This window comes from Staurois parvus, unplaced genomic scaffold, assembly GCF_062004578.1.
Source record: "Staurois parvus isolate SC_StPar_1 unplaced genomic scaffold, SC_StPar_1.0 ptg000205l, whole genome shotgun sequence".
In the NCBI taxonomy this organism is placed as follows: domain Eukaryota; kingdom Metazoa; phylum Chordata; class Amphibia; order Anura; family Ranidae; genus Staurois; species Staurois parvus.
Genome location: NW_028318001.1, coordinates 1,267,516 through 1,283,675, shown reverse-complemented (window position 1 = coordinate 1,283,675; position 16,160 = coordinate 1,267,516). Strand labels below are relative to the sequence as shown.

The 16,160-nt window shown below is 40.3% G+C and overlaps 1 protein-coding gene across 2 annotated transcripts in view; it reads right to left on the bottom strand.

The window, feature by feature from the left end:
- UBE2V2 (ubiquitin conjugating enzyme E2 V2) overlaps nucleotides 1-16,160 on the bottom strand; it is a 50,078-nt gene that overhangs the window by 19,999 nt on the left and 13,919 nt on the right. For both annotated transcript variants that reach the window (XM_089678405.1, XM_089678404.1), the window contains exon 3: nucleotides 11,446-11,571. In XM_089678405.1, the coding sequence (XP_089534531.1) occupies nucleotides 11,446-11,571 (126 nt within the window). The remainder of the gene's footprint in view (nucleotides 1-11,445; nucleotides 11,572-16,160) is intronic.

Below are 16,160 nucleotides of genomic sequence, written 5' to 3'. Positions count from 1 at the left end.
CCCATGGGCTTCTGTGTGAACAACAAGCTTTTACGAAGCATTCAGCAAGCGTTTGCAAAGCTTTCGACAAGCTTTAAGCTGCTTTCGCCAAGTCTTTAACCACTTGTCCACTGGGCACTTTTTCCCCCTTCCCGCCCAGGCCAATTTTCAGCTTTCAGCGCTTTTGCACTTTGAATGACAATTGCACAGTCATGCAACACTGTACCCATGTGAAATTTTACCCTTTTTTTTTTCCACACAAACAGAGCTTTCTTTTGGTGGTAATTAATCACTACTGGGCATTTTATTTTTTGCACTATAAATAAATTAAGAGCGTGAACTTTTTTGGGGGGGGGCCTATTATAAAATTTTACAAACAGGCAATTTTTCTCCTTCACGATCATTGATGAGGCTGCACTGATGAGACGGCACTGGTGGGCATTGATGAGGAGGCACTGCTATGAGGCATTGATGGGTGGTAATGAAGGGCACCAATAAGTAGCACTGAAGGGCACATATTGGCAGCACTGATGGGCACTTTTGGGGCTGCATTGATAATCAGGGCACAAATTATCAGTGCAGATGTCTGCTTCAACAGTTATTGATTACCGGCAGTACTTTCCTCAAGCTGTAATAGCATGAGGAAGTACTGCCAATAAACGGCAAGTGTATTTACACAGTGGTCAGCTGTGATTGGACACAGCGATCACAGACAGTGCTGAGTGCACACTGCTGGGGGAGCGTTCTGGGAGGACGTCATATGAGGCCCCTCCAGAACTGGACTATCGCAATCTAGCCATTATTCAGCTATAGCACAGTAGTAAAGTGGTTAAAGTGTCCTTCAGTTCCTGTTGAGAATGTTATACACAGATCCTATTGGAAGTGCTGATTGTCACTTTAACAAGCAGACTTCAGTAGGTTTTCAACAAGTTTCAAGAAGTGTTGAAGCCTGCTAGCAGGTTGTTTAAAGTGGCGATTAGAACTCCCATTAGGATCTGTGTTTAACATTTTCAACAGGAACTGACATTTACAAATGGGAGCTGAATGGTACAATCACAGCCCTAACATAGCTTGTGAAAAGCTCTGCAAATGTTTAATAAAAGCTTGCTGTTCACACTGCTGAAGCATGTGTGAAACAGGCCTTTGTACATACGTGCAAAATCAAGCATGTTTAACAAAAAGGCACACAGCAATACCAATATTTGCAGAGTTTATAGTAGAGAAATGTGTGCAACAAGTTTCTGCAAATCAAATGTAAATTTTTGAGCAAGCTTGAACAGCTTTGATGAAGCTTTTAAAGCAATCTTCCGCTTCCAAGTTGAAGATGTTAAATATAGATCTAAGAGCTAAACACCAGAACAAGGAGCAAGAAAGCAGGGTTCAGAGCGCATTTCCTGCAGAGTTCAAAACACACTGCGGATTCCAGTACATTTAAAACACACCCTAAACACAGATTGCAAGCACTGTCTGTGGGCACCAGATCACATGGTGCTGCATGGTAAATCCATACCTGAAATTCATCTATAAAATAAACAATCAAAATTGGCATCATCTAACACACGAATGCACACTACTTGATAAAACTTAAACGTGTGAACAGAAGACCAGGTGGCAGCCTTAAAAATCCTGATGCTGAAAAACCCAAGAAGCACCTATAGATCTGGTAGAGTGTGCTTTAACAGAAAAAGGTAGAAACTTATCCTTAAATCTATAAGTTACAGTTGTCAAATCCACCTGATGACAGTGGAATGAGAACTGAAGTGACCCTATGAGAACCCTCAAAAATTACACACATTCAGACTGCCTAAGAGGAGCTGTAGCGGAGAGAGATAGATGAAAAGTCCATGCCACATCCAGATAATTGAGGGAAACCTCCTTGGAATGTCAACAAGCATGACGAAAAGCAGGGAAAACAAAGTTACTGGTTAAGGTGAAAAGAAGAAACCAGCTTGGCAAGAAGGGAGGCCTTGGGCCTCAAGAAAACCTTGCATCTGTGGAGGACAAGAAAGGGCTCTTACTCAAACTCGCCGTGCAGAGGTTATGTTAATGAGGAAGGCAACATTGTAAGTAAGACAGAGGAGGTTCAAAGAGGACCAACAGAACCAGGCTGAGAGGTGTGTGTGTGTGTGTGTGTGTGTGTGGGGGGGGGGGTTGGGGGGGCTTGGCAGTTGGGGGACGAGCAAAGTACAGCGTTTTCACCATACTAGGATTTTCAAAAGACAGGATTCGTCCCTCAGAGTATTTTCTTGCCCTGCACAATGAGAAATCGCTATCCAGGTGTAGCAGTAGATTTTGATAGTCAATTTCCTAGCCTTTAAAATTATATGGATAGCCGACTCAGAAAAGCCCCTATCCTTGATGACCTGGGCTTCAACAGACAAGCTGTGAAAGCCAGTAATCAAAAACTAAAAAGTGGTAAACTGGTCCCTGGGATTGAACATCTGGACGGTCTTGGTGGGCTCATGGAGAGTCTGCAGAATCGAGATGAAGGGCAGTCCAGCGATTCTCATTGCACCAAAGGGGTTTTAGAGGAGGAAAAGCATAGATCAAGTTGAACCGATCCCACAGAGCCACCAAGGAGTACAATGTGAAGGCTAAAAAGGACCCTCATGCAAAAACAGAAGGTTGGTTGGCTCCCGGACAACAGAGCTTGAACATGGAGTGGACAGTCTGGAGTATGCCCCGTGGAATGAAAACCCTGGACAGGGCCATATCCAAGACCAGGCTTAGATACTTCAAAACTATGAGACTGTTCTAGAATGAACCTCTAGAGATTTAGAAAATCACTTAAACTTCTGTAGGGTCTGCACAGTGCAAAAAATATGTTAGCTGACAGAATATGCCAGTCTCTGAAGATGTTTGTGCAGATATCCCACTGTGGAAATGCCCTGAGTGTGAAGCAGATCAGGAACAGGGGCTAGCGCTTTGAAAACCAGAGGTGCAGACTAAAGAAAAGGGAAACAAAATGAAAATGCTGGTGCCCCCTGCAAAATGCATGTAGCATTGATGCACACAGGAAGATGGGGACTTGCAAGTAGGCATCCTTGATGTTCACAGAGGCTAGAAGTTATCTGGGATGGAGGGAAACAATCCAGGCTAAATTTTCATACCTAAAGAAAGTTGAGAGCTTTCCCTGAGAGCCACAAAAGGGCGGCTGTCCCCCCTGGCTTCAGGAACAGTGAACAGGTTTGACTAAAACCCCTGTAACCTTTGCTTTTCTGGGACAATGGCTATGATACCTTGAGAGAGGAGCTTCGCCAAGAGCAGCGTGAAGGTACACCAATCTTTGTAGGGATGCTAGAAAGTTGGGTAGAGGCAGAAAAAAAAAAAAATCATCTTGTAGCTGCTTCTGCATACAATACTTTGGACCAAGACATCTGGAATGTTCTGGGACCAGATGACCACAAAAAGGCAGTAACTGTAGGTTAGGGCTGCAGGGGAGAATAAGACTTTTAAAAGGGCTTCCAGCCTTCAATTCATGGGGTCGTTAAAACACCAGAATGTCTTTTATAGGGATAGTTAGTCTTAACACGGGAAATGGCAAGGTCCACAGTAAGGACTTTAATTACAGCCTGAGTTTACTTAAAAAGTAATAAAAAAAAAAATAAAGTACAAAAGGATATTACATTCAGTGAGATGTGTCCCTTGTGTTGATGTGTAATTGCTTAACAGAGACCTTCTTTTCCTTCTCCTCCAATGATGGACAAATAGAGAGAATAAATCTCCTTTAAGGGTGCACAGACAGCAACAAATACCTGAGTTGTTCTAATCCCTATTTACTCTATCCAATCAGGTAGGTAAAACAATGTATGGACCATTTGTGTCTGGTCCTTGAGGCAGAACACTTCATGACCCCTCCCTGCTCTGACAAAGTATGGCAAGCTGCAAGGCCCCTGGGAACACTGATTTTGTGCTTAGTATCTGCAATATAAGGCAAGTGAAGTATTGCCCTCAAGGTGTATTCACAAACCGCTACTGGAGCGGGAAGGGTTAAAGCGGTTTGTGGCAAGGCCACTGTAAAGCAGCAGGAGGCCCACGAGTATATTCTGGAGGATTGTGGAGGATCATGCACACCAGGAAATGGCACATGCATGTGCAGTGAGCCAATGGGAAAGGATATGCACAGGAGGAGGGCCAAAGACTCAAAGCGGCCAAATTAGAAGATAGTGAGAGCACCAGTTTTAATATGGAGAGGAAAAGCTCAGGGAACATGCCACTTCCCTTAGTTTTCATCCCACTGATGAACACACTCCCCAAAGAGTTGTCAAGGACAAAGTTCCACAAGACAAATGCACTGTGCCCCTGGACCTGTAAAACACTTTGCTTCAAACTCACAAATTGCACACAGGTGCCTATGCAAGCACCTACAGCACAGCCCAAGGATACAGGCTTGCCTCGCTATTTTCTCTGGACAGGATTCTAGGTATGGCTTCTGTGGCAATGGAGTGAAAAGATCTGGAAAACTGCAAAAGGAGACACTCTGGCACTGCAGCAACAGAAGACACTAGCTAGAAGAAAGCTTTTTTTTAAAAAAAATAAATAGAGGTTTTCCTACTATCAGGAGAAAAAAAAAATATGTATATTCTCATAGAACTCAGGCATGGTAGGGCTGGGAAGGCTTATAGCAGGCTGTCCTTACAGCTTTTCTTTGCCAGCATCCTGTCTCCTGTGTACCTGAGTACATCATTATGTGTCTCTTAATATACCAATTTAAAAAATCAGATCAAGGCACACAAAGCAAAATTTTTTTACTTGAAAGTGTCACTAAAGGCAAAACTTTTTTTCTTCTTTCTAAGTTTTGGGTAGAGCGGAGAGGGATTATCTGTGAGTTTACCACTGTCTGTGCCCCAGATAGGGAGATTAACCCTATTTGTCCCATTTACCATCTCTGAAAGCAAAAAAAACCCCAAATTTTGGGTTGACATCAGAACTGAAAGAGGAGAAACCTTCTAATGGAAACACTGGTTCTGGTGACAACCCAGGATGTCCTCACTTTGGAGCGATCTCCTCCCACTTCCAATCTGGGTATGGGACAGAAAGTGAAGGGATATCTCCACAACGGGAAACATGAAAAAAGAAAGAGGGTATAACCCTCTCTTACACCATCCAAAATGAAAAAAAGTTTTGCCTTTAGTGACACTAACTACATTTCTGGAAAAGCATCAGTATATCAGTGGCCAATTTTACTTTTTGCCTGGCCATCCTCTGAGTTTGCGCACTTTGTACGACCTTATTACATAAGGTAACTCTTTTTCTCTCAATCTTGCATCAGTTAATAAAGTGATTTTCTAGTCATACCCTAAGACTATGGGGTTGATTTATTAAAGGCAAAGCTACAGTGCACTGAAAGTGCAGTTGCTCCAGAGTTTAGTAAATGAGGTAAAGCTTCACTTTGTTTTTAATACTAAAACTGCATTTTTACTTGCACATGATTGTATGATAGAAATCAGCAGAGCTTCCCTTCATTTCAGAGCTTCTCCTCAGATCTAGAGCAAGTGCACTTGCAGTACACAGACCATTTGCCTTTAGTAAATCAACCCCAATATCTACTCCCAGCCCTGTTCCAAGACTATTCTATCAACATTTTAAAGAAAAGATGCCTATACTTACCTATTCTGAAGACGCTCTGGTCTGGTCACAATGGAGGGTCCCAGCACCGGATTCAGTATTCAGTGTAGAGGAGAGGCATTGACAATAGCTGCAGTACCTGAGTGATGTTACCCATAGGCTTACTATGGCATAGCACTTGTCAGCTCTCCCTCTACACTGAAGCTGGCGCTGGAAGCCAGTCATGTGTCCGGACTAGCTTTAGAATAGGCAAGTATAGACATCTTTCCTTTTACAGGGTAGATGGTCCTGGGGGCGGGAAGTAGATTTAGGCTAGGATATGACTGGAATGTCACTTTAAATAAACAGGAGGACAGGACAGAGAGAAGCAGTACATGAGATTGAGAACTCTAAGGAGATATTTTGTATATTTATACACACACAAATTATTTGAAGAAATATTTATATACAACTGTGTCTTGCTCCAACCAAAGCACACTTTCCAAAATTTGTAAAAGGAAACATATCGTCCCAAATGTTAGTATTATAAAGGAGTCACTTTTTTAAAGAATAAAAAAACACATACCCTGCAGAATAATTTACAGTGAAACTAAATCATACTATCCTTGCACATCTAAGTTTCTGTTTGATCTGTAGTTGCAATAGTGCTGCACATGTGATCAGCTTTGACACCAGCTATATGACAGTTGGACAGTTCAGATGAGAGCCACATAATTGTAACACTTATTCAAGGGTAACATGTGAAATTTTGTGTACACTGTGATGTTAAGCATAAAAGTGAAAAAGTCTTCTACTTGAGCACTTAAATTTGTGAAAAAATGAATGCAGCACTAAAATTAGTTTTATAAATAAAACCAGTATAGTGCAAAAAGTTCATAAAAAACAATCAAATGTAATGATAAACATTATCTACCTGTGTGTGCAAATAATATCAAGTGTTCAAACATGTACAGTGGGTATGAAAAACAAAAATCACCCCCCTTTAAAATAATAATTTTATTGCTTTGCAGCCTGAAATGAAGACAGACACAGTTTTTGTTTTATCCAGCTGTACTTACTCAGTGCAACATATAACATCCAAGTGAAGGATAGAACACCATGTTAGAAAAAAACAAAAAACAAAAAAACCCAGAATCACTGAGCAGGAAAAAGGATCACCCACTTGTGTCTGTACTTTGTTGAACCAACTTTTGCTTTAATTACAGCCTTTAGTCTCTTGTGCCATGTCTCTTCTAACTTTGCAACATTTGCCCACTCTTCTTTGCCGAACTGCTCAAGTTCATTTAAATTTGATGGTGACCGTTGTGGAGTGCAGTCTTCAAGTCAGTCATTCAACAGATTGTCAATGGGGTTTAAGTCTGGGCTCTGACTAGGCCATGCAAGGACATTCGCCTTTTTCTCCTTCAACCACTGTGTGGTCATTTTTGCTGAGTGCTTCGGGTCATTGTCATGTTGGAAGGTAAACTTTCTTCCCATTGACAACTTTCTGGCAGAGGGCAGATTAAGAATTTGACTGCATTTTACCCTATCCATTTTTCCTTCTATCCTGACAAGTACTCCAGTCCCTGCTGCAGAGAAACATCCCCATAACAAGATATTACCACATCCAAACTTTACTGTAAGAATGGTTATTTGGATAGTGAGCTGGATTGGATTGCTGCCAGACATATCGTTTAGTGTTGAGGACAAATAATTCAATTTTAGTCTCATCTGACTATAACACCTTTTTCCATGTGGCCTTAGAATCTCCAAGATGCTTTTTGGCAAAGCTCAGCAGTGACTGCATGTGACCTTTCTTGAGTGGTTTTTTTTCTTGCAACCCTCCAATACAAGCCATATTTGTGAAGAATTTGTGATATTGTTGTCACATTCACACAATGACCACCGTGTCATAAATTCTTGCAACTACTACAGAGTTGCTGTAGGCCTCTTTGTAGCCTCTCTGACCAGTTTCCTCTTGGCTCTTTCATCCAGTTTGGAGCAACCTCCTGATCCAGGGAGGGTCTATGTTGTACCAAATACCTTCCACTATTTAATAATAGACTTCACTGTGCTTCCAAGCATTGATAAAGCCTTTGAATATTTTTTTTATTCAACTCTGACTTGTGCCTTGTCCACAACCTTATCCTGGAGATCTTTTTACAGTGCCTTTCCACCCATAGTTGATTGTTTCCTTCAGATGTACAACCAGGGACCAGGACCACAGCTGAAAGTCAAATGGCTTTGTGCGCTAATGAGAAGGTGATTAGCTACAGCTGATTGAGGTTACCAGTCATTTTTAGGAAGGGGGTGATCCTTTTTCCAACTCTGTGATTCTGTTTTTGTTTTTCTAAATTTTGGTGTTCTCATGTTAGTGTTACGTCTTTCACTTGGATGTTATATGCTCAATGGCCAATTTATTAGGTACACCTTGCTAGTGCCAAGAAAATACCCCCACACCATTACACTACCACCACCAGCCTGAACCAATGATACAAGGCAGGATGGATCTATGCTTTCATGTTGTTAATGCCAAATTCTGACCCTACCATCTGAATGTCACAGCAACAAGTCTGCCCATTCTCCTGATCTCTTACATCAACAAGGCATTTTTCGCCCACACAACTGCCGCACTCTGGATATTTTCTCTTTTTCGGACCATGCTCTGTAAGCCATAGAGATGATTGTGCGTGAAAATCTAGTAGATCAGCAGTTTTGAAACACTCACACTAGAATGTCTGGCACCAATAACCATGCCACGTTCAAAGTCACTTATATCCCCTTTCTTCCCCATTCTGATGCTTAGTTTGAACTTGAGCAAGTTGTCTTCATCATGTCTACATGCCTTAATGCATTGAATTGCTACCATGTGACTGGTCGATTAGCAATTTGTGTTATCAAGCAAAAGCAAATTTTTTTTTTCTTTTCTTAATAAAAAAAAAGGGGGCGATTGTTTTCTTTACCCCATGTATGTGTTCAACGATTTTGTCTTTCCAACACACAAATGTCCATAACTCTATGTTAACTCCAAGCACAAAAAAAAAAAAAAAAAAAAAAAAAACAAAAACAAACACACACGCAGCAACACACACGCACACCTCAAACCATTAATGTTTAAAGTAGAACTACAAGCAATTTTTTTATTTTTTTTTTATTTTGGACAGAGTAAGGGAGGGTTGTAACCCGTCAATTTTGTTTGCCAACATGTTTCCCATTGGGGATATAAACCTTCACTTCTTGTCCCATAGAAACAGGACAGATAAAGAGGGTGAATCTCCCTAATGGCGGCACAGACAGCAGTAAAAATTTGACAGGTGTTCTAATTCATTTCCACTGTGTCCAAAAAAAACAAACAAACAAAACGTTTTGCCTATAATACTACTTTAATCCTTTAGCGTTTTCCACAAGTGGTGAAAACTCTAGTAATTGTGTTCCAGTGAGTACTACCACCATTCACATGGGTATTCTCTCACCTGAAAAAAAAAAATTATTTCAACAACTACTGTAGGTCTTACATGCATATCCCTTTTAAAGACAGGATAAGGGCTATAAATGGTGGTAAAAGGTCTCAAGGCTTCCAGGATTAATCGACACATGCAGACTCAGAAATACAAAAAGAGTTTTCATGGATTTATAGACATTTTGGACACGGTTTTATTTTTTATATTATCAAAGATTTATGGCCATTTGTGTGTTGGAAAAATTATAGGATCATTGGTCACAGACGTTTCAACACTTGATATAATTTGCACACACAGGTGGATAAGGTTTTATTATTGCATTGAATAGTTTATGATTAATTTTTTTTACACCTAGCGTGTACTCTCATTCAAGGAATGCCTTGAAAGTAATGGTTTATGGAAACAGGTAAATTGGTGGGTTAAAGGATAAGTTCACCTTTTGTAACATGTTAGACCCATATTCAGGGTGTAACATGTTACGAACGAACTGGATTCTGCTCCTGCCCGCTCCCCAATGTGACAGCTAGCAGGCAGATCTTCTACTCCCCACTAGCTGTCACAATTTAAAAAAAAAACAAAAAAAAACACACGGATGTGCGGGGCTTCACCTGCCCAGCTGTGTCACTCATTTCCAGTATTCTGCGACTGTAAGCTTGTAGTTTTCAACGAACTACCACGGTGCTGTGGAACGCCATGGTAGTTAATTTAGTCTTCCTGAAAGCAAGTATCGGCTTGCCCGTACAGGATGTACAGGCACACAAATATGCTAACAGGTCTGCAGGAGACCTGCATGGCACTGCTGCAATGCTTTAGAGGCTCCAGAAACTAAAAATATTAAATGTACTTTTTACCTGCAAAAAAAAAAAAAAAAAAAAAAAAAATTGCATTTATTATTTTTTGTAAAAAGGTGAACTTTAACCGTTTCAATACCGTGCAATTTTACACCTTCCTGCCCAGGCCATTTTTCAGGTTTCAGCGCTCTCACACTTTGAATGACAATTGCGCGGTCATACAACACTGTACCCAAACTAAAATTTTATCATTTTCTTCACACAACTAGAGCTTTCTTTTGGTGGTATTTAATCACCGCTGGGGTTTTTATTTTTTGCTAAATTAACAAAAAAAATACCAAAAATTTTGAAAAAAAAAAACACATTCTTTGTTTCTGTTATAAAAGTTTACAAATAAATAATTGTTCTTCATAAATTTAGGCCGAGATGTATTCTGCTACATGTCTTTGGTGAAAATAACCCAAATTAGGATGTATTTTTTAGTTTGTAGGAAAGTTATAGAGTTCACAAACTATGGTATAGATCTGAATATTGATCAATCCTGAAGTACTGACAGCCAATCTAATTTCTTGAGGTCCAAGAATGTCAGAATAGTACAGATATCCCCAAATGACCCCTTTTTGCAGAGTAGACAGTCCGACGTACTTCATAAGAGGCATGGCGAGTTTTTTGAAGTTGTATTTTTTTGTCATTTTTCGGAAAATTAAAAAATTAAAAAAATTATTTTCACTATTTTTTTTTTTTTTTACATACTGTCACCAGTGCAGTACAGCGTCATCATATAACTGGCATGGCGGTGAACAGGGACACTGACTGGTGACAGTATGAAAAAAAAAATATATATATTTTTTTTAATTTTTTTATTATATTTAATTTTTTATTACATTTTTTTTTATTTTTTTAAAGATTTTTTTTCATATTTTACTATGGCCAAAGTAGTACAATGTTACCATAGTCAGTATTTTTTTTTTACACAATTTGCTTATAGCAAAGAATTACTTTGCTATAAGCAAGCATTTACCTGAATGAAATCGATTCATTCAGCTTTTTTTTTTTTTTTTTTTATTTTGTGCTTAGCTGTGATTTGGTCACAGCTAATCACATGACATGTGCATGTGATTAGCTGTGACCATTCACAGCTAGGCACTAGTATACAATGGATGGCATCATGAATGAAGCCATCCATTGTATACAACTGTCATGTGACCTGCTGTGATTGGTCACAGCAGGTCACATGGTACCAGCAACGGGAGCCGGTACTCGGATCTGTCATCGGCCGTGTCCGAGGTGCACAGCCGGTGACAGATCGCACTGCTGCGCCGCTCTGCATTAGCGCAAACGGCACATGTGCAGGAGCACGCCAAATGGCGTGCACCCGGAGTGCAGAGACACTTCTGAAGCCGCCAAACGGCCATTGGCCGGGCGGCTAATGGTTAAGTTCCACTTTTATTTTTTGCCACCAGCAGAATCTTCACGACATTTTTTGGGGCTTCAAATGCCTGCATCCCAAACTGCAAACTGTTATTCAATCCATCAGACCCTACATCACTACAGGACATTGTAGAGACTGGCAAATTGAACCACAGTATTTGCAGGGTCATTTTTATTTATGTTTTTAGAAACATGACAGTCCTAAGGCCAACAAAGACTTAATATGCCTTACTTACCATGCCATTGGAATTATTTATTCCATTCATGTTTATTTTTGTTACAAATCTAACTGTAGGAGGGGCTTCTGGGTATTTAGGTCCACATTCTATTTTCAAGCTGTATATTCTATTTTCATAATTTGTCTGAAAAAGAAAAAAAAATCTACAATAAAAATAAAAGCATTTTTACATTTAAAATCAATCATAAGAAATTTGTGGTTACTGTAGCATTACTCCCATTGAAAATGGGATTTCAGTTCCATTTTTTTTCCCTTTCTGAAAAGGAGTGGAAGTTCAAAATGGTCAGGTCTGTGTCTCTGCTTGGGAGATTTCCTCTCTCCTCTCTCTTTTCTACCCAGGGATAAACTGACACAACAATAAAAAAAGCAAAAAAAATTTAAAAAAAATAAAAATTTTGATTTGCAAATTTTATCATTCCATATCTTATAACCTAATACAGGACCCAAGATGGATATTCATAGACCCTGGGTTATAGGCTGCAACTTTCAAGTGATTGGACACTGGAAAAGTTTTGTAAATATGTAATTTTTCTCCTACACTGATGGACACTGATGTGGCACTGTTAGGCAGCACTGATGGGCATGGATTCAACTGAAGGGCACTACTGGCCGCACTGATGGGGCTACACTGATCATCAGGGCACTGATGGTTAGTGTAGATGTCCCCTTGCGAAATGTCACTTACCGTCTCTCCGTGACAGTTCATGAGGATAGGACTGCCAATAACAGGCATTTCCTATTTACCCTGTGATCAGACACAGCTGGTCACATGGTAAAAGCGGCTGTGATTGGCTTGTTCCTTAGTCATATGATCAGCTGTGTCCAAAGGACACATCGATCACAAATCAAGCACAGTGCGTGCCCCAGGCGGCATGCGAGTGGGGTGGTGGTGGTTCTGGGAGGAAGTCCATAGACGCCCTCCCAAAACTAGCCAACCGCGCTGTAGCCGTTTTTTGGCTATAGTGCGGTCAGGAACTGGTTAAAGTGGTTGTACTTGTAAAGTACTTGTTCTAAAGCATGGACACAAATGCAAGGCAGAAGGTAATTGCTGTAGATGCTCAGTTAAGACACAGTCCTGGAATACAGGATAATGTTGGTTGTCCATTGCCCTAGTCCAGTTAGCTGTGGTTTCGCAGACTGAAATGGCAGTGATGGCGCATTGCAAAGCTAGGCCTGCCAGAGTAAGAACCCTTTAAGAGCATCTCAAACTTTTTAATCAGAAAAATTTTTGAATGAAGGAACACCTTCAATTTTTAGTGAGATATTTAAGACTGAGACAGCAGGGTCTTCCAATGGGACAGACCATTTCTTAGTGAACTCTGTCCTCAAAAGCTTTGCCAGTGTACAATCACATGAAAGTACCACACTATAACCCAGGGTCTATGAATACTCAGCCTGCGTCCTTAAGATATTCAATTAACTAGTACAGATTACTCCCTTTACATGCCATACTTTGGAGTATAATTTATTTATTTTTTTAATCACTGTGGGGGCATGGAACATGGAAGGGCTGTATCTGATATGTTGCAGCTTGTAATAAACACACTTTAAGACGCTCACTGTGTGCAGTAAATCAGAGTAAGCCATTTCAGTACAGGAGAGGAGCCTGTACAACACTGAAGACAAGGCTGGAGTTCAGTTTTAAACACAAACATCCTCCAGAAAACATGCTCTCCATTCTGTTATCAGATTTAGGGGCTCATTTATAACAGAGAAAGCATACTGTTATCCACTCTCCATTATGCCTGGCTGTGCCCCATACTGTTTCCCATTCGGTTCATAAAAATTGGGCAACAGTGTGAAGCTGGCTTAGTCCCATGGAGATCCCACTGCTTAAAGCAGAGAGAGCTCTGTGATTAGAGGAGAGTCGGTCATGTGAATTTTAAAAGGTCACATGACCAGGCTCTCCCCCCCCATGTTTTTTCCCTCCAAACAACAGCCACTAATGTATTATTTCAGAGTCCGGGAGCGGACGGAGCACACTTGTTATGCGCATTGTTGTGTTTTATACATGTGCAGTGTTTTGTTTTGTTTTTTTTTATGTTGCAGCCATACAGCTGCTTTTTCAATACACACAGAATAGCAAGAAAGAGAAAAAAGGCATTTTTCTCCCAAATGTAATCCTACTGATAGAGATGTTTAGTAGATATCCATATGTTCCCAATGTCCCTTGACATGTGCTGGAGGTAACAAAAAGGAACATCGCCATCTAGTGGGCTACCCCAGGGATCTCAGTCTTTTGAAACCAGACTCTCTCAATGTATTACAAAGTGAATGACTGCACCATTACTCCACATAGGTGGTACATTACAGGTAGTTTCCAAAAGGGACATTTTCAGACAACATACTGCATGCTAAGTGTCTAACTTCACTTCTATGTCAATTCATTTACAGCAAATCATTTTTCCTCCCCTAATCAGGCCTATTCAACCAACCATTCATCATGACACTGTACTGTCCCCCCAATTCATGTCAGTAATTGTTTAAAACAAGGGTAGACAAACCCTAGCCTGCCAGCTGTTATGGAACTACAAGTTCCAAAAGGCACCGCAAAACCCTGAAAGTTATAATCATGACTTCCAGAGGTCTGATGGGAGCTGTAGTTGGGCTGAAGTTTGCCCACCCATTTTTACATTAATAAAAACAGGTTGAAGCCTGACAGAAAATCTAACCGTTCTCCGAGGTTTTATAAAGTTATTTTTACTTGTTCACTGAAAAATGTTATCCATGAGCAATCAACACTGCTTACATAATGTCCATGTGTCAATTCAGTCTGTGCTCACATGAGCACAAATTACTAGGCACGGTCGCCTTACAGGGCCTTTACAAGTCTTTTGCACATGGGCCTGCTGTACACGGGAAAACCAGTTGTGTAACTGCCGGTGTATTTGCTTGGCCCAAGAACAGTGTACAGCCTGTCAATGACAGGAATGGCTGGGCACTGCTGTACTTGTGTATATGACGGTGCGATCAAAACAAGAGAACAACATAGTGATGTGCAAAAAAAATAGAAAATGTTCCTAGTTTTTGCATATGCCGACATGCTCTACTCCTGTTTACGATAGCACCACCATATATACTAGTACAGTAGAGAACAGACATTCATGTCAATGACAGGCTGTATGCGCACCTGAGCTGAGAAATTATACCGGCAGTCAAGCTGAATGGACTCACCTGGCTTGTACGCAAGAGCTCAAAGTGGTTATTTCAAAACCAGTGGTTTACGCAATTCAGTGCTCATGTTTACAAATGTAATATTTGGGCTCTATTTACACATGGGCGTTTTAGGGGCATTTGCTTGCTGCATCAATCAGGATGGAACAGTAAAATGGACAGTACACACACAATGCATCAAAAAGCATAAACATGAAAGTAGCCTTAAAACAAAAACTCAGGTTTGCTGACAAACATTTTTTCAAGGCCACGGAATACGTTGCAAGGATTTTTGCAAACTGGGTTCACTTCTGTGTTATTGAGGCAGGTCATTTCAGCAACTTTCCACTTATTGCATGCACAGTGAGAGGGTCAGTTTTCTATAATAAATCTCAGTGTTTTCAACAAAAGCAGCGAAGAAGGTGTAGTCACATTTTAAGGATTTGTAAGCTGCAATTTATTGCATTTTTGGTTTGGGGATATAGATACACTTTAGGGTAAACATTTAGAGTCCACTCATACAAATGCATTATGTTAACATACACTGCACTATGGCAGCTTGTTCATTTGATAGGAGGACCTGCAGCATACCACAACACATGGTAGGGTACAGCTGTACTGTGGCTGCAGTGCTTTAACCTTGCAATCCTGGGCTTCATAGTAGGCAGACCCTCCTACTCAGCAGTCAGAGGAAGTTAGGGGCATTAGTCTATTTCATTGTCAGAAGAGGAAGAAAGAAGATACAGTGAGATTTGTCAAACCTTTTAACTGTATGAGATTTTTTTTTTTTTTCTTAAGCAGTTGTCAAGAGTCACATTAAAGCCTAAGTTTTGTTAAAATTGAAAACATAAAATTCAGCACTTACAATACGTTTGATGCATCCCTTGTGCTAACTTTTCTTCTTTTACAAGAAATATTCCTCCGTCCTAACACCCCTCAGCCCCCTTCTATAATCAATAGTTGTATTAATCTCCGTTGCACCAAAACATTACAGCGGCTAGGACAGAGGAAGATTTCTGCTAAAAGAAGAAACAGCACAAGGCACACGTCATACTAACTAAAATGATGTCCCTTGTACTCATTTGTATGTTTTTTATTTTAGCTAAACGTAGGCTTTAGGTGACCTGAGAATATACATGGATCCTGAAATCATACGTCCATGTTGATGGCACAAACGCATACCACAAAGATTGTAGTAATACTTTTATATACTTGTAGTTCAGCTTAGTTTTTTTATTGTTTGTTTTTTTTAAGTTTGGGATTGTGTGGGGAAGTGTGGGAATGGTCAGGTTTTAATTGTCATCTGTGTGGCGGAAAAATGTAGAAATTTCTACCACACCTTTGTTGCATGGAAAAAAAAATCATCTTTTTCAGACACTGGTGAGGATATCCTACTTACTGGTGTCAAAACACAATTTTTTTCTGCAACAAATGTGTTTTGTGAAAGTTTCCACAAGTCTACATATGGCACCATCCAGTCCAGTTGAGCACCCAGAAGCTATTGGGCAATTATCTGTATGGTATGCGACTGACACCACTTGCAGTGTTGGGAAGATGTCC